At 39.2% G+C, this 18747-nt stretch overlaps 2 protein-coding genes across 4 annotated transcripts in view; both read left to right on the top strand.

The window, feature by feature from the left end:
* The window catches only part of LOC110194344 (uncharacterized), a 55458-nt gene that overhangs the window by 19998 nt on the left and 16713 nt on the right, over positions 1-18747 (top strand). Inside the window, 1 exon segment of the mRNA XM_078155696.1 lies at positions 468-773. Within this exon segment, the coding sequence (XP_078011822.1) occupies positions 468-773 (306 nt within the window).
* Positions 274-15245, top strand: SCAND3 (SCAN domain containing 3). 3 transcript variants are annotated; one of them, XM_020966581.2, is made up of 4 exons: positions 274-552; positions 1428-1942; positions 9652-9799; positions 12234-15244. In XM_020966581.2, exons 2-4 carry the CDS (start codon positions 1523-1525, stop codon positions 13727-13729), a joined length of 2064 nt encoding a protein of 687 aa, XP_020822240.1. In that variant the 5' UTR covers positions 274-552; positions 1428-1522; the 3' UTR covers positions 13730-15244. The 3 variants fall into 3 exon arrangements, with proteins under 3 accessions (XP_020822240.1, XP_020822242.1, XP_020822241.1); XM_020966583.2 differs by having other exon boundaries at positions 542-624; XM_020966582.2 differs by lacking the exon at positions 274-552 and adding an exon at positions 805-864 and having other exon boundaries at positions 12234-15245.

The following is an 18747-nucleotide window of genomic DNA, read 5'->3' as shown; positions in this document are numbered from 1 at the left end:
GCTCTTCCCGGCCCCGTGGTTTGCTTCAAGTCTCAGGTAAAGCCCCACCTTCCCTAAGACTTTCCCAGCCTTTTTAATTTTAGTGCCTTCCTGCTGAGATTATCTCCAAAGGATCCTGTCTATTGTTTGCACCTGGATTGTTTGCACGTAGTCTCCACCATTAGACTGTGAGCTCCCAGAGAGCGGGGACTAATTTTGATTTTCTTTGTTTAACCTATACTTAGCATGGTGGCTGGTATACAGTAGGTGCTTAATAGATGTCGACTTGCTGATTTGCCAGGCGCTGTCATATAAGTAACGACATTAACCAACAGATAACGTACCTCGAAAGGGCAAGAGCAAAGACAGGCTAAGGACGGTTGCCTGTGGTGGGGAGGCGAACAGGAGTGGATAGGGCAAAATGATAGATTAGGGAGAGAAAACGAACTCTTCAACCATAGAGAAGGGAAAGCCTCCGGTGTTCCTAGAAGGGACCCGGAAGTGAAAGCGGCTCACTCTATGGTACTGGAACCAGAGCGCATGTGGCTGCCGCCGTCGCAGCCTCCGCAGTGGGTGGGTGTGGTGTCCGAGAGGCTTGCTCTCCGTCCCCGCCCCGCCCTCCCGGGGCACTCTGGCGGTTGACTGGTCTGTTTGGGGCAAGAGCTGCCGCGGGGACGGGGGGCACTGTGCGGCCGCGGTGCGGAGCTCGCGGAGGAGTCCCTGTGCACTCCGCCCCTTCCCTCTCCCCAGCCCAGGCTCTGCGGAAGCTGAGCGGCCCCCGCCCCTGGGCCAGAGCGAGGCAGAACTCGGGGGGGGGGGGTTGGGGGGGGAGGCGCGACGCAGAGCTGGGGCCGGGGGGGTTGGAGAGATCGAGACTTGGGGAGAGTGAGAGCCTGGGAGGGGGGAATGGGGAGAGGCGACGGGGAGGGGAGAGAGACCGAGACGGGAGGGGGCGAAGCGGATAGACAGACCCGTAGTGGGGAGAGCGCAGAGACGCGGTGGGGGAAGAGACCGAGATCTCGGGGAAGAGAGACCAGAAAAGGGAGAGAGACCTCCGGGAAGAAAAAACAGAGACAGGGAGGGGGCGGGGGAGAGAGAGACAAGACTGACAGAGGGGACCCCGGGGAGAAAAGAGACTGGGGGGAGAGAAGCGATAGAGCCCCCAGGACAAGAAATGGAGGGGAGAGGCAGAGACCCCACAACTGAGGGATAAGGTGGGGAGGAGACAGAGACCTCAGGAAAGAAAGGGAAGAGACCCCTGGAAAGAGATATCGTAGCCAGCCTTCCCCTTCCCCATCTGCTCCCGCTATTTGGGAGTGAGCTTCCCATTGGGGAAGCCTTGTGTCCCGTCTTCTCTGCCCTTCTGTTGCAACCTTGCTTTTCTTTCATTGAGTTGATTGGCAAAGTTCGCCATTTCTCTGTGGTAACAATGATTTTCCATGTGTCAGGGGTTTGCCTGAAGAAAAGAAAAAAATCTGGAGGGAAATCTCCCTCAGACGTAGACCCCTGCTAGAGAGCCTTCCCCCAGTTACCCAGGCCCAGGATGACTGAAGCATCCAAGAGGCTCATAGCTCTGGGCCCCCACCTCCCAGAGGACCAGGAGAGAATTCTAAAAGTGAAGGCAGAGGAAGACCACGCATGGGGGTGGAAGGGATCCAGACTTCAAGATCCCCTTCCACACACCAGAGACATTTTCAGACAACGATTCAGACAGTTTTGCTACCAAGAGACTCCTGGGCCACGCGAGGCCCTAAGCTGCCTTCAGCAACTTTGCCATCAGTGGCTTAGGCCAGAGATCCACACCAAGGAGCAAATCTTGGAACTGCTAGTGCTGGAGCAGTTTCTGGCGATCTTGCCTGAGGAGCTCCAGACCTGGGTACAGCAGCATCATCCAGAGAATGGAGAGGAAGCCGTGACTGTGCTGGAGGATTTGGAAAGAGAACTTGATGAACCAAGACAGCAGGTGGGAAGAAGGGATGATTTTTAAAAATGTTTTATCACAGCCTCTTCTAAAAAATGATATCACTGTCACTTCCCAATGTTTCCCCCTTGCCTCATCCCTGTCCCAGAGAACTCTCACTTGTAACAAAGCACACTTACGTAAACAAATCAATATATTGGCCATGTTTGACAGTGTGACCTCGTTCCACTCCTATATTCAACTATTTGTTTTTTAAAAATAAATTTTATCAGTGTATTTTGTTTTTACATAAATTACATTCTCCCAATATATCCCTTTTCTGTGTCTTCCACAAGAAAAAGAAAAACAGTTCAGCAAAAACTTCACATCAAAAAAGTCTCACATGTGACACACCCACATTTGAAGCCAAGCTTGATCTAATATCACAGCATTCAATTTCTGTTGTTTTTGTTGTTTCTTACATTTACATTGTTGTAGTGATTGTATTGTTTTCCTGATTCTAATTACTGTGCATCAGTTTATGTGAATTCTCATGCTTCTCTGCATTCATAATATGTGGTAATATTCTGTTACATTCATCTTTGACCCTTGCTTAGCCATCCCCCAATCAATGGGCATCTTTTTTGTTTAATGTTTTTTGCTACTACAAAAAAAGTGCTGCTGTCAGTATTTTGGAGGGTATGAGGTCTTTTTAAAAAATCCTTTATTTCCTCGGGGTATATGCCTAGTAGTACAATCTCTGGGTCAGAAGGTAAGGACATTTTAATTACTTTCTTCACATAATTCCAAATTGCTTTCCAGAATGGTTGCACCAATTCACAGCTCTCTTAACAGTCTATCTTCAAAGGTCTGATTCCTTATGCGAGATTTGGGGGCATGGATTGGAGTATGGGTTTAATTAGGTAGCCTCTAAAGTCTTATCTAACTGAGATTCTATGAGATCAATGAAATAGTAGTTCCAAAGTGAAAGATAAAGAATTTTAGTTACTTTATTTCTGGTTTTATCGATAACTTTATATTGAGCAAATAGCTGTCAGTGGCTGAATACAACAGCTGATATATCAAATGAAGATTTTAACTAAATGCAGATGTTCTGCCACTAGAAGTCTATTTTATTGGGCTAATAGACAAGTTATTTAGGCCTCCATGCTGTCAGCATCAGTCCAGAGTGGGCCTGAAACAGTTTAAAATGTAACTGGGAAATATTTAACAAAATAAATGTACAGTAAAACATATATAAGGTTCCTAATGTGTGGTTTTCAAATAAATATGTGGCTGCAGGGATCTTTATGTACACTTTAGTGGCTTCCCTTTCGATTTGAGCCTGACATCATTGATTTAGCTGTCTGTCATCTGAAGATCAACTTAGCTAAATACAGAGAGGCTTATCACCAGGTTGGCGCTAGGATGGCAAATTGTTTAGCCACAGCAGCTTATGACACAGAGAGGTTAAAAGTTTTCACATTTAAAAAGTCATTAGGTTAAAAGGTTCATTTGGAAGTGGAAAAGAATTTCCCAATGGAAACTTTAAGGGTCATTGTAATCCCACTGCACCATGTAAAACCTTACTTAGCCCTTAATGAAGCTGAACTGGACTAATATTGTTATATAACTTAATCACCATACTGATAAGTCAGTGGAATCTGGGTTCAAGTTTCACCTCTGCCACATACAAATTGTGTGTCACCAGGCACTTAACTGCTCAGTGCCTCTAGGGAATTATTTAAGATTTGAAGTTGTAGAGAAGGTACCATTCTGCATTGAAAAAGAAAATCTTTTATTAGCAGCTCCGTATCAGTGAAATCACAGGTCCAGTCCAAAAAGAGATAACCATTTATAGAGTTGCAACGCAGGCTCCTAGTCCCCCTAGGCATTCTTCTTCCTCTTTGTATACCAGCCACAGCAGTTAGGGATCTGTAGCAGTAGAGAGGGGATCTAGGTCTTGAAGGGTGACTTTTGAGGAACATAAGGGTCTGGGCATTTGGTGACAAGAGTAGTGGTTGAAGAACAAGAGAGAAAAAGAGGAACTTGAAGGGAATCTCAAGCAGTATCACTGCCTCAGGAAGGTATCAAAGAAGGAAGAGCGTTCCTCCTCCTGTGCCTGTGGGGAAGTAAGTCACTAGATGAGGGTTGCCATTTGTAAATTGGAAATTTTTATATGAAATCTCTAACCTAATTATGTATGTTTCCACTTCGGTGAGTCCTATATATTTTTTTAGGAGACTGGGTCTCCGTGTCTTGCTTAGACTAGACTGCAAGGCCACTCTAGACCCTATCCTACTACTGATCAGCTTGGAAACTTTGACCTGCTCCATTTCTTATTTGGGTCAATCTGCCTCTGCTTAGGTAGCCTGTTCATCTGTTGCTCCAAGGAGTTCACTCTATTGATGCTAGACTTAGTGTGAATACCTAATTGGCATTAGCCCTCCTACAGCTGAGAACTCCTGAGAACTCACCAGCCTCAGCCTCTCCAGTATCAGGTATTATAGGAGTGCATCACCATGCCCAGTCCCATATACTTTATTTTTTGGGGGGAGAGTTTGGGGAGGCAATCAGGGTTAAGTGATTTGCCCAGGGTCACACAGCTAGTAAGTGTCTAAGGCTGGATTTGAACTCATGTACACTTTAGTGGCCTCCCTTTCAATTTGAGTCTGACACCATTGATTTAGCTGTCTGTCATCTGAAGATCAACTTAGCTAAATATGGAGAGGCTTATCACCAGGTTGGCTCTAGGATGGCAGATTGTTTAGCCACAGCATCTTATGACATGGAGAAGTTGCAGCCTTCATCAGTGGATAAAGTACTCACACTTAATAAGTCATTAGGTTAAAAAGTTCATTTGTAAGTTAAATATTTGGAAGTGGAAGTTTTCCAATGGTGTCAAGTCCTCCTGAGTTTTATCCGATGTGCTATTCTATCTACTGTGCCACCTAGCTGCCCCCCCATATAGTTTTAATGTGTTAAATCAACTTTAGAACATAAGAGATGAATTATTAAATTAGACAAATGGTCCATCTAGTAAACTCTCCTATTTCTGACTAGAGGACCAAAGGATGTTTTGTAGGAAAGTATAGTTGCCTTCCCCAATGTGTGTGTCTCTAAAGTATCCTCATATATATTATTTGTCTACCATAGTTTTGAACCTAGTTATGAATGAAAAAATCATTTTTAAGTGCTTACTATGAACTAAGTGCTGGGGATAAATAGGAGAGAAAGACAGTCCCTGTTTCCTCAAGGAGCTTATTTTCTAATGGGGAAGACAACACAGAAGAGGTTTCAGCTGCAAATCAGAAGTAAAGATCTCTTGGCCCTTCATTTTGCATTACTTCATAAAGGTGTTCTGTATTTACATTCTTCATATTTTTAGAATCTTAATTGCATTGTAAGTTTCTATGACATTACTATATGACTTTATTTATTTTTTATATAAAAAATTGTTTATTTTAAATTTAAATACAAAATGAGAAAAGATAACACTGTCATGTACACAGCAGACCATAGGAGAAGATTCAGTTATAAAACAGTATATTTCCATTTCGAGAAAACCTATATAATAAATACTACATAATGTTTTCAGAGCTGCCCAGCTTTTCTTTGCTTCCCTGTTGGTTTTCTTTTGTTCTCTCCTGTGCACTTTTTACTTTATTTTTTTCCCGTCCCTCTCCCCCTCCTCCACCCTACAGAAGGCTACAATTAAGTATGGATGTATATACACATAAACATAGATATCTATAAAAATTTACATACATATACATATACATTCATACACATATATGTGAGACCATACTACACTTATTTCCACCTGTCATGTTTCTCTTAGGGTGGATAGCATCTTCCTTCATAGGTCTAAGTCTTCCCATGTGATGTACCACATTTTAACAGACCTTTCCTCTATTTTTAGACTTTTAGGTTCTTTCCAGGTTTTTTGTCATTGCAAGTAATGTAGCTTTAAACTCTTTAAACAGATCATTCTCTTTACAGATCATTCTCTTTTTGTTACAAGTATTATGAACAGTTAGGGCATATTCTCAATAATGGAATTATTGAGTCAAAAGAATATAACAATTTTTGTAACTTCAATTGTAATGTGCTAGATTGCTTCCCAAAAAGATTCTAATAGTTTGCAATTGTATCAGTCGTGAATGAGGGCCAGCCTTTAATTATTTTTGCCGGTTTGATCAGTAAGAGATAGTAACTCAATGTTGGTTTAATTTATATCCTTCATTATTAGTATTTTTCAAGTGATTGCTAACAATTTGTTTCCGCTTTTGAAAACTGTTCTTTGATCATTGACTCATCTTTGTATACTTTTAACATTTTCTTATGTTTTAAATGTCATTATATCTACTATGTTTACCATAAATATTTTTGCAATCCATCATTTTTCTTTTGATTATACTGTTTTGTTTGTGCAAAAATTTTTTATTGAAATATAATCATGCAAATTTATCTTTCCTTAGCAACTTCTTGTTCTAGTTGTTTAATAGAAAGAACTATTTTTCCATAATTGAGATAAATATGCCATGTTCTATCACATTCTTCCATTTTCTAGTAGTTCTCTTTTTTTTCCATCTAAAATTAGAAATCATTGAATTGGAATTCACTGAGATACTTCGTGGTATACAGTGGTGGTCTAATTCCACTTCCTGCCCTATGGTTATCCAATTTTTCCAAGGACGTTTCTTCATAGTATTTTGCTACTACAGTGGATCTCTGAACTAACTCCTTGATGTGGATATTTTTCTCCAGTAATGTAGATTGCCTATCCCATGTTATCCTAGGCAGCTCTTGTCTATATCTTCTTTTAAATTTTCCATAGGGGATCTACTCAACATGCAAGCCTTCATCTAGTTCTTGTGACATAGAATGGATAGCAGTGGAGCACATAGTTTGTTTCATAACATGCCATCAGTTATCCCTCACTCTTGCCACTTGAAAGTTTATCAAACAGTAATCTTTTGTAAGCATTTGTATAATCTGATATCTCTGTTCCATACCATTAATTTATTATTATTATTTTGCCCTGTGCCTTATAGTTTTGAGGGTAACCAGTTTGTAATACATGTTGAAGTCTAGGAGTATAAAACTATTGGCATTCACCTCCAGTTTGTATCTTATTCTTGCTTGTTTGTTTTTCCATATATAATTACGTATGTATAAAAATACACACACATATAGTTTTCTCTAATTTGAAATAGCCCCTCAGTTTTTTTATTGTTATTGCACTAGATGTGTAAATTAATTTGGAGACTATTGTCATTTTCCTCCTAATAATCTGATCTATCAATGAACATGGGCTATTTCTCTATCTCAGGGGTTTTTACCTTTTTTGCTTTATAGACCTCTTTGGCAATCTCGTGATCCCTTTTAGTCCCTTTTCCAAATAGTGTGTTTAAATGCATAAAGTAAAATATATAGCTTTTCAAAGGAAACCGATTATATTGAAATACGGTTATCAAAATAATTAAATAACAGTTCTTCAGGTTAACCCTTTAGGCTTAACTATAGGTCTTTCTTTTGTTTCAAACATTACACTTATGGTTCTTAATAATCATAATACTTTTCGATATTTACAAAGCACTTTTCATATGAACTCATGTATTTCTAGTTAGGCTAATGCTTTGTATTTATTTTTTGTTATTATTTTAAATAGTTTCTTTTTATGCTGGGTTTTTTCCCCTCTTTTTATTACTAGTAAATAAGCACTGACTAAGGGTTAATTTTGAGTCCTGCAATGTTCCTGAACTCATTTTTGATTGAGACAGTTTTGGTATGAGATTTGACAAATGAATCTTTGTTTATTCTTTATGAATTTTACAAAATTTGAGCATATGCCTTGTAAGCATCCATCTTTCTGAAATGAAAAGCCCTAACTTTTTTAGTTGGCCTTCACACGGACACTTCCTGATCATTTTAAACACCTTTCTTCGCTCATTCTTCAACTTTGTGTTTTTCTAAAAGTGGAATGACTAAAATTTACACTGAATAACTGGTAGGACCATGCCATATTTTTGTAAAAGTGCAGAGTAATACTTTCTGGCCATTTCAAGTATGTCACTTTGTTGACATTTTTTTGACTTCTGTAACCTTTGGTCTGATGTCTTTGGCATATAATCAGCAATAACTGAGATAACTGAGAGCTAATTATTTTACAGATGTCATTTTGATTATTTTTTTTCCCTCAATAGGTTTGCTTCCCTTTACCTATACTGAAGCTTTACTATCATTTTTCTTTGGACTTTGTGAGGAATTCCTTTAGTTTATTTCTATCTATTATTTCACTGAATGGAAGATTTTAGTGTCATTTCCAAACTTGGAGATTTATTGTGTACTCCTTCCAGAACATTTGCAAAATTTTAAATTACAAAGCTAAGCATAGATCCCTAGAGGGATGAATGAATATATCTCTGTCCTAGGAAATACTTGCATGTTTATTATCATAAGGAAAATTATAATCATTACCGTCCTTCAATTATAGAGAGCATAATAATAATTTCCAAAGCACATTTACATCTAACCTGTTTCCTATTGAATCACAGTCATTTCTGTATTCATGACAAAACATTCACTTGTTGTTTGGTTGTTTCAGTTGTGTCTGACTCTTCATGACCCCATTTCGGATTTTCTTGGCAAAGATACTGGAATGGTTTGCCATTTCCTTCTCTAGCTCATTTTACAAATGAGAAACTGAGACAAAGAAGATTAAGGAACTTGCCCAGGGTCACATATATAGTAAGTGTTTGCGCCCGGATTTGAATTCGCAAAGGAGTTTTCCTGACTCCAGGTCTAACACTTTATCCATTTCACCACTTAGCTGACCCAAAACTTTCTTTTGTCTGGTCTTTGGTATGCAACCTGAGCAAAGGTCTTTTGAAATTCTGAACAGATGGTCCACAAATACATTTGCGCCGTTAGTAAGTTATTCCTTTTCAGAAACTATTTTGTCTTCTTCCTAATAGGTTACACTTTGCACTCTCCATGGAAGATTCTACCAGCTTGATTACTGGGCATGTCACTCAAGCTCTCTGGGCCCCACTTTCTTCATCTGTAAAATGAGGTGGCAACTAAGGTCCCCCCAAAAAGAATGAAATACATCTCCTCCCTCAGAGTAGAGAGGTGGAAAACTATTGGGACAAAATATTTCATATGTTGTCAGACATGGTCTTTGTTTTGGACTTTTTTGCTTACTAGTTTTTCTTTATCATAAAGGGAGGGTTCAGCCTGGAGAAGGGATGGAAAATGGCTGATAGAGAAAAAGCACCCATAAATTTTTTTGAATGAGAAGTTTGGCTTATATGAACTCTAAGATACTTTTCAGTTCAGTAATTCAGTGTGAATTTTTTATTCATTGATTTATTTATGTCACTGATTTTTTATTTGCTAATTTGGTTTTGGCTAATAAAAGCTCATCAGAGTTTAGCCACTTCCATTTTGATTTTGTCTATGATAGTGATCAGATTAAGATTTTCAGATAAAAGTTAAGAAGGACTCATGTAGCTGGATCTGTAAACTGACATTGTTTTCATTCACTTTATGCCCCTAGTACCAAAAAGCTATACATCCCCTCCTCTTCTATTATATTAGTCTGCCTTTGGCAGAATTTATTGTTCTCTTGTCCTGCTCTCCAGTACCCTTGAGGATTTACTGAAAACTGTTCTCTGAGGAATATTTCTTGGGGTCTCTTCTGAGCTTTTAACTCCAGTTACTCTAGAAATTCCTTCACAAGCCCAAGTGTGCCTAATTATCCTTAGGTCCCATCAGGTGCTCTTGAACAGGAAGTGGTCTTGGAGGAAATAGTACCCCTGGAAGGAGGCCAGGAGTCTTCAGGTGCCCAGCTCAGATCCGTGGAGGCCAATCTGGAATGTGAATCTCCAGAACCGCACACCCTACAAGACAATGGTGAGGAATAGGATTTCTTCTGGGGAAAAGAATGGAAGTTGGTTGGGGGAAATGCTCAGTCAGGGAGAGAATGTCAGACCTCCATTCCTTCTATTTCTTCTGGAAGTAATGATAATGTTAGCAAAAGAAGTCAGCAAATCAAGTGGTAAATCAACAAGATTTTTTTACTGTTAACTTATATGTCCATCTGTATTATGGGTAATCTACCTGTGAATTGATCCAGAACAGTAGTTCTCAAAGTGAGATAGTTTCTGGGGTCTACAAGGTCAAAGCCATTTTTATAATTCTATAATTTCTTAATTTCTAATGCAGTAAATATTGATAGATATAACCCACATAAACAAAAGCTCTTTGGTGGGGGAGGTCCTCAATTTTTAAGAGTATAAAGAGATACTAAGGCCAAAAAGTTTGAAAACCCCTGGACTAAAGCATATACATGCAAAACCCAACCAATAATCTTTCGCCCTTCTAGGTACTGTTTAAATGAAGTGGCAGCCATTTTAAAGTTCTGGCACATTAATATCCCCAACTGACTTGATAACCTGTTAGATCTCTTAGCATGACAAATGCCATACATTTGAGTACAGAAGAGAATCTTTAGAACAATCATTTTTTTCTTAGCCATTTATTTCTTATTTGGGTACCAAAAATTGTAATAAAGTAGGCCTCTTCTTTTCCTTGTCATTTATTCTCAACTAGTCCTCTGTTTACAACCCTGCCCTTTGATGCTGAGTCCATTTATTTCTGAATCCATCCATTTCCAACTTTCTTTTGATTCTCAACTGGTATCTTTGCAGTCATTATTTTCCAACCTCTTCATCATCTGTCTCCATGCTTTTATAGTGCTCATCATCCTGTCTAGGTACTTGTAATTAAGATCCTACTTTTTATAGTTCATTTCCTTTATCTTGTCATCAAAAAGCATTTATTAAATACCTGATTTGCACATGACTCTGTGTTAAACACTTTATACAGTCACACTGTATTAGCTTTTAATCTATGTTAGACACTATGGGTATAATATATAGACAATAAATTACAACAGAATTCATCACATAGTGGCTCAGCACTGGAAAGCCAATACTTAAACTGCAGCTTAAGTGTAGGTTTACATTTACATATGTAGGAAAAATCACCATTAACTATTAGTCTTCCATTTCAAAGTGAGTCAACATCATTTGAACAGCTGTGTCTTGCTGAGTCTGTGCTAAGTTCTGTGAGAAATATAAAGTAGGATCCATTCCCCCAAGAAGCTTGCACTGTTTTGGGGGAGTCAACTCACAAATAATAAAATATTATAGAAAACAAAAATTGTGTGATAAAGGCACTGTGCCAAAGGAATTCAGAGAAGACAGATCTCTGCATTGGAGTCATCAAGAGAAGGCTTTTTGGAAAAGTTGAGACTCATGTATTACAGTTGACTATTAATTTATGAACATTGGATCAGAGGCTCAGTAAAAAAATGTAACTTTAGAAGGGCTTAGTATGTAAAATAATAGTGATTATAATATTTTTTAAAAATTGAAATGACTATTAGCTAGCTCCTTTCAGGTACTTACAAGTAGACTTTATTTGATAATTATGAATTAGTCTTATCTCATCATTAAAAAAAATCTTCCAAAGGACCTTTACTTAACAAGTGCTTTATATTTCTAGTTTTAATTTCTCTATATACTTGAAAATAATAAGCCAGTGGACCATAATTCAGACCTTCCACTAGTTTGTACTGACTTCCCATACCTTCCCATTGGTTCATTATTTATAAGTTGTGTCTTTATGAATGAAACAAGCTGTGAAACCAAGACATCAAAATTATGTCACAGACCCCAGATGTGGGCAGAACAGACAACTTGACTGTCTCAAACCTGAAATAAAGATTAATTTTGGACACTAACTAGTAGACATTAATTACTGTTCTTTGTCCAAGCTCCTCTGGCCAAAGACTTTTCCCTATGTAGTAATTATTATTAGTAATAATAATACTAATTTTTCCATTTCACATAGAAGAGGTTTTGTTTAAAGCTAGTCCACAATACTTCCCAGGAAAATCCTTTTTTCCCTCTTTTATCATCACTCTCTAATATCAGGTCTCCCTTAGCAACTAAAAGTCATGGGAAAAGTGCCAGACTGGCTTCAGGTAACCTGGATTATTGTCATGGCCCTCCTGAGTATCAGTTTCCATATCCTTGAGATGAGGAGGATAAAGTAGTTGATTTATAAGGTCCCTTCAAATTCTACCATTCTTTGATTCTCTTCCCACTTTAATCTTCCTTTCATTCACTGTTCATATTTTCAGGTTTGGCCTTCTTGAGCTAAGGTTTTGTATTTCCCTTTTGTCCTCTACCTCCCATCAGGCTCTAGGAGCTTCATGGGGCAGTATTTACCTTCCTTATTACACACCTCAAAGTTCTGAATGGTTGCTTTGTGTTTTTAGGATCATTTCTGTGGTTCTCCATGATGTCTCAACATGCAGGAGATGAAAACATTGTTAGTTCAAATGGAAATGAAGTAGAAATACAGCCAAAAAGCATGAGAGAAAAGTTCCTTAGAGATCTTGCAAGTCTACTGAAAAGCAAAAGTAATAACACAAAGATATTTTCTAAAGAGAAATACTGTCAACTCATAAAGGAAGTAAAAGAAGCTAAAGCAAAGGCAAAAAAGGAATCCATTGATTATCGCCGTTTGGCCAGATTTGATGTGATCCTTATACAAGGAAGTGAGAAACTGATTGAGGCTGTTAATGGAGAAACAGAAAAAATACGATATTATTTACACAGTGAAGATTTATTTGACATCTTGCATGATACACATCTCAGTATTGGACATGGTGGGCGTACCCGTATGGAAAAAGAGTTGCAACCAAAATACAAAAATATCACAAAAGAGGTTATAATGTTATACTTAACTCTTTGCAAGCCTTGTCAACAAAAGAATTCAAAGCCACCAAAAAAATGTATTGTGTCTAAGCCCATAAAGGAAGTCAATTCAAGATGCCAAGTTGAACTCATTGACATGCAGTTAAATCCTGATGGTGAATACAAGTTTATTATGAGTTATCAGGATCACCAAACAAAATTAAGTTTTTTGCGGCCATTAAAATCAAGAAGGTCTGAGGAAGTGGCACATGCTTTGTTGGATGTTTTTGCAATTATTGGAGCACCCAGCGTTTTACAGTCTGAACACGGAAGAGATTTTTCTAGCCAGATCGTCAATGAACTGAGCGTGATGTGGTCAAAACTAAAAATTGTCCATGGAAAGCCTCGGCCCTGTCAGGACCATAGTTCTGTGGTACAACCTAAGGACGACATCCAGAGTATGATGATCTCCTGGATGCAAAAGAACAACTCCTTGCACTGGTCGGAAGGTCTTTGGTTCATTCAAATGATGAAAAATCGACCCTTTCACAGAAACATGCAGCACACTCCGTCTGAAATTGTATTTGACTCAGGAAACAAAGTTGAGCTGTCTATTTCTAACTTAGCTGAAGACATTGACCATCTGAACACAGAGGGTCATTTAGAACAATCTGAAAAAAAAGCAGGAAGTAGCCTGAAAGTTAATGAGGCTGGAACTGATAGTAGTGACATGGAAGAGAACCTTAATATAACAACTCCTAAAGTAGCTGAACTCACTTCTACCCCTCAGGGCAGCTTAAATTTTTCATCCTGTGTGGTTTGTGAAAAAGAATGGACTGGTGCTTGTTGTAAACTGTGTAATAGGGATGTCCATGCAATCTGTGGCATTTCCTCCTGGGATGAAGTGGAAGGATGTAGCCCAAAAGTCACATGCAGTTTTTGCTGTGGGACTCAAACAATGAAAAGGAAGCATACCAGTACCCATGGAAGTTTGCCTACCCAGGCATCAAAAATGCTGAAACAATCAGAGTCCAAGTTTTCAACAGCCAAAGTAGGAGACTGGGTGAGAGTTTGAATGTCGAATATAGGCTGAGACTGAAGGAAACCTAGAAGCTCTGATCTTGATGAGTGATAAGGGTATAAATATGATATGAAGCACGTTTGACCGAAACAAAGTTCTTTGAAGTTATGGCCATTGTGAAGTCAATTTTTCTATAGAAGGGCTAATGATTCTGAATGATGTTTCTAAGGAAGAAGGTTAGGAGCTATAACTTTCAGTCACATCTCTATTATTGGCCTGTCCTTGTGGATTTTAGATCTTTAGTTCTTTTTCAGTGGAGAGCACTGGGAATAGCTAAGAAGTAAGGGTCCAGAGATGAGTGTAGGGTGTGTGTGTGTGTGTCTGTGTGTATCTGTGTGTGTGTGTGTGTCAGTATGTAGGGTATGAAGGTAAGATTTGGGAAAGATTTTATGTTATGTAGGGAAATGAAAGTGAATTTGGGTGGGGAAGTCAGTTGAGACATGGTATTGACTTGTGGTGGAAATTTGAGTGTGGAGGCTCCAGGTTGGTTTATTTGGGAAAGAGTTGAATTCAGCAAGGACATAACATTTCAGATTTATGTTCCAGGGATGAAGTTAGGTAGAGGAGAATTGAAGTCAGACAGTGGTTTTGAGATTAAGGGGTATGTGCTCAATTCAGGATTTTTGAGGTAGAAAGGTAAGCTTGGCCAAATTGGAGGAAGGGGCTGAATTCAGACAGGAGGGTGGATTATTTTAGGGTGGAAAGTGCAGTGGAGTGGAAATAGTGAGTTTAGCTGGTAGGAGGTGAGTTTAAGCAGGGGATTTGGGAGATGGGCTAGGGAGTTTAAATTGGAGGAATAAGGACAGTTTATCCTAGGAGTTGGGCGCTTTGAAATGAAGCAGGATGGATGATTGTGGTAGTAAAATGAATTTGAGCACAGTGTTTCAGGTGTTTGGGTCAGTATCTGGGCAAATGTAATGAGTTGAGAGCAGAGGAATAGTTTTTATATTGCATCCCTGGCATCCAGACTGAGCCTTTGTTATTTTTGTGGAAAAGATCAATAAAGTGTTACAGACCAGTGAATGAGCAGGATGTCAGGTCAAACGGGGCACTGGAGGTCCAGTGAGGGACTGAGGATTTAGGTGTTTGTAAGAATACATATGGAACATACCAAAATCATTATAGAAAGTGAGATCCAGGCAGTGTGATGCTGAAAGATGCCTAGGTAAAACTAAAGATTTTTTAAAATTCAAAATGCCACTAATACTTCAGATTTTTTTTTAACAGAAATGTGAAAACTGACAATGGGCTGGCTTCCCAAACTGAGGAACTGGGGAAAGAAAAGATTTTCTAACCCAGCTCTGCAACCTCCGTTGTGTTATATGCTTTGCTGTATTTTGATTTTTAATAAAACCTGATAGCCTTTACAAAATTCTGTTTGGGCGGGATTTAAGGTGACTTTCTTCTTGTTCTTTTACTTTGCCATCTCCTTTTAACTGGTCATAATACGGAACTGAAGTCTATGTTTTTTTAAAATCTTGTATTCATTGAATAAAGGTTTATGTTCTTTATTTAAAAAAATTTTTATAAGCATGGAGATTAACATGTGTTTCTAAGTATATACATGTATATTCTCTCAAACTGGTCAAACAGAATGTCAGCCTGGCAGACATGGAACCTTGTCTCTAGCCTGGGTTCTGCAGACTTTATAGCTGAGTGGCTTGGGGCAAACCATTTAATCTTGTTGGGACCCATTTTCTTCATTGTTAAAATGAGAAAGTTTACACTAGATGATTGACAAAGGCTACTTTCAACTCTGATGTTCAAATTGGGGATTTTTGGGGTTGTTTTTCTGTGGGTCTTTGATAGAAAAATCTCACTTTCCCCTCTCTCCTAATCCTTTCAAGTAACTGCAAAGTCAAGTCAATAAGCACTGATTAAGTATCTACTATATGCCAGGCCTTGATGACAGAGAAAAGCTGGATAAAGGACCAGGTAGACATAATAAATTGAGGAAAGGTGCTAGCATTGAGGGTCAGGAAAAAGCTTCTTGTAAAAGGTCAGATTTTAGCTAGGACTTGAAGGAAGCTGAAGAGTAGATGAGGATAGATAACATGCCATACCTGGGGCAGCCAGTCAAAATGCCCAGTCAGGAGATAGGAATGTCTTGTTTGAGAAGGGGTGTATACAAGAGCTGTTATTAACATGAGCTCAACAGGACTTGGGAAGTGATTGGATATGACAGGGTGAGCATATAACCTAATTCCTCAGTGTTACTTGGCTTAGCCAGGATTTGTGACTTCCCAAAAGGCAATTGATATTGTCTTATGAGAGAACTTAGAAGTTCCATTTTTTCTCCATACAGTGACCCTGGTCTCATTTAATTGTTATTACACAAGGGCCTTGGTCTCATTCAAATAGCCTCCAAATAGTAGGTCTTCAAGATACCAAACTTAAGCATTTATTAGAAGAACCCTGGGTAAGACTGTATAATAGGTGGTTTTTCTTTTCTTCCTCCTTAATTCTCTAGCCTTTGCCATTTTCCTTAGTTTTCAGGAACAATACCTTCCTCATATCCTGTTACTTAGCGTTCTAAATCTAGAGGATCTGAGGAATCAGGGAGAATAATATCAACCAATCAAAACTAATATTCTAGAGGTAGCTAGGTGGCACAGTGGACAGAGTGCCTGGCCTGAAGTCAGGAGAATGAGTTAAATTTGGCCTCAGACCCTAGGCAAGTCACAGCCTCTGCCTCAGTTTCTTCATCTATAAAATGAAGATAATAATAGCACCTACCTCCCAAGGTTGTTACAAGAATCAAATGAGATAGTAGTAAAGTGCTTAGTACAGTGCCTAGCACAGTAATGTTGTATAAATATCATCATTATTATTTGATTAGCACTGCCTATGTGTCAGGCTGGGGCTACATAAACAAAACAGCCCCTACCCTCTAGGAGTTTATATTATATTCAAGGGAAAAAACATGTACACATAATAAATACAAAGCAACTTGCAGAAAGAGAAGCAAACAAGCATTTATTAAGTACCTGCCTTGTCTTAGGCACTGTGCTAAGCACTTTATAAAGATTTCATTTGAACTGGAAAGAGAGAAGCACTAACAGCTAGAGGGCCTTACTTTGGAGTTGGTACTTGACCCACGATTTGTAGAAATTAAGGGTTCTAAGACACAGAAGGGAAAAGGGGGAGTACATTCGGAGCCCAAAGGAGAAAGCCTTGCAAAGGCATGGAGACAAGAAGTGAAATATTGTGTGTGAAGAAGAAATAGGTCAGTTTAGCTGGACCATGGAGTATGTGAAGGGAAGTAATTTTTAACATATCTGGAAATGGAGGCTGGAACTAGTTAGTGAATGATTTTAAATGCCAGACAGAATTTGTATTTTGTCATAGAGCAAGAAGTCACTGAAGTTTTCTGAGCAGTGTAATGATACAGTCAGACCTCTGCTTTGAGACTGTCTCTTTCACAGCTGTGTGGGGGTTGAATTAGAGCAGGGAGAGACTTGGGTCAGGGAGACCGAGTAGAAGGCTATTTACATTAGTCCGGTGAAGAGGTGAGGAGTTCCTAACCCCTTAATGTAACTTAATGTGTTATTTTTTCACATGCATTTGCCAAGGAGCATTTGAATTTTTAAAGAAGCTGGTGAACTTGAATTATCTATGTTGAGTGGTAGAATTATAGTCAATATACTATCCCCAAAGAAGTATTTTGAGAGATGGCCTTCCTGTGCCCTCAAAAAAGAGCACTCAAACTGCTAATTTCTCTACAAATAATTTGGAGTCAAAGGACCAGGGTTCAAATCCCAGCTCTGCTACTGGCTATCCGTGTGACTTCAGGTGAGTCATTTACTCTCTACTGACCTCAGTTTATCTATAAAATAGGGAGGTTGGAATAGATGATTTCTAAACTTCATTCCATCTCTGAATTTATGATCCTATATCATATGAGTAGGCAAAAGCAAAAAGAATGTGCTGTAGAATTCTAGAGAAGGAACCGATTAGTTTGATCATGGAAGGTTTTACTTAGGGAATGAATTTTGTGCAGGGCCTTGAAGAATAGGAAATCCACAGACAGTATGTAGGGATTTCCCAATTTGAGGAAATAGGATTTCTAAGTTCTAGAAGTGGGAAAGGCAAATTGAATTTGGAACAGTGAGTAGTCCAGAATGGCTAGAATGCAAGGATTTTGTAAGAGAGCAAGGGGAGAGAGTGAAGCACCACTGGTGGCATGGTGGATAGAAGTGCCTGTCCTAGAGTCAGGAAGACTCATCTCCCTGAGTTCAAATCCGGCCTTCAGATGCTTACTAGCTGTGTGACCCTGGGCAAGTCATTTAACCCTGTTTGCCTCCGTTTCCTCATCTGTAATATAAGCTGGAGAAGGAAATGGCAAATGTCAAACCCAGAAAGTGACAAAAAAGTCATAGAGGTTATGCAACAACTGTTAACTCTGAAAATACCAAAGAGCTCGCAAAGGTTATACACAAACTTCCAAAAGAAGGTTATAAAAAAAAATCCAGAAACTGATGCTTATGGACCTTGAGTTCACTTAGCACCCCTTTCCCATCTCCTATGCTATCTGCAGCAAGGCTGCACTAGCAGACCCAAGGACATGACACAGGCTTACATCAAAACTTACCCTTCACCTCATCTCCCCTCCCTTTTTTCAGTGCTTTGAAGATCCTGACTCCAGGCTGTGGAAGTTTGTTTGGGGCTCAAAAGTCAGCTTTGCTATATCCCTACAGGAACAGTAGTTTGCTGAGGGCTGTAATCTAGAAGTATCAGCACTGCAAAGTTCTGAACTGTTGATGCTGGGGAAAACAGGCTCTGAACTGCCAGTGCCAGGTCAGAGAACTGAGGAACACGGGGAATCGGACAGGTCACCAGGACAGGACACCATGCACATGATGGGGGTGGGGAAAGGGGCTGTGTAGTACTCCACCAAGCCTGAAGGAAGAGCACAGCATCCATTTGGGGCCAGTTCTGATCATCCAGGAGTCAGGTAGGGCAGAGACCTAGACCTGTGAACTGTTAATTGAGACATTTTGAGATCCATCTCC

This window comes from Phascolarctos cinereus, unplaced genomic scaffold (genome assembly GCF_003287225.1).
Source record: "Phascolarctos cinereus isolate Bilbo 61053 unplaced genomic scaffold, phaCin_HiC Scaffold_5;HRSCAF=322, whole genome shotgun sequence".
Taxonomy (NCBI): domain Eukaryota; kingdom Metazoa; phylum Chordata; class Mammalia; order Diprotodontia; family Phascolarctidae; genus Phascolarctos; species Phascolarctos cinereus.
Note: the sequence above shows the minus strand (reverse complement) of the source record. Positions and strands in the feature narration are given on the sequence as shown.

Excerpts from the sequence above, each read along its gene's own strand:
- SCAND3 (XM_020966582.2), top strand. The coding sequence starts at position 1,523 with ATGACTGAAGCATCCAAGAGGCTCATAGCTCTGGGCCCCCACCTCCCA. Across the intron at positions 1,943-9,651 it reads TTGATGAACCAAGACAGCAG|GTCCCATCAGGTGCTCTTGA; the intron begins GTGGGAAGAAGG and ends AATTATCCTTAG. Across the intron at positions 9,800-12,233 it reads GCACACCCTACAAGACAATG|GATCATTTCTGTGGTTCTCC; the intron begins GTGAGGAATAGG and ends TTGTGTTTTTAG.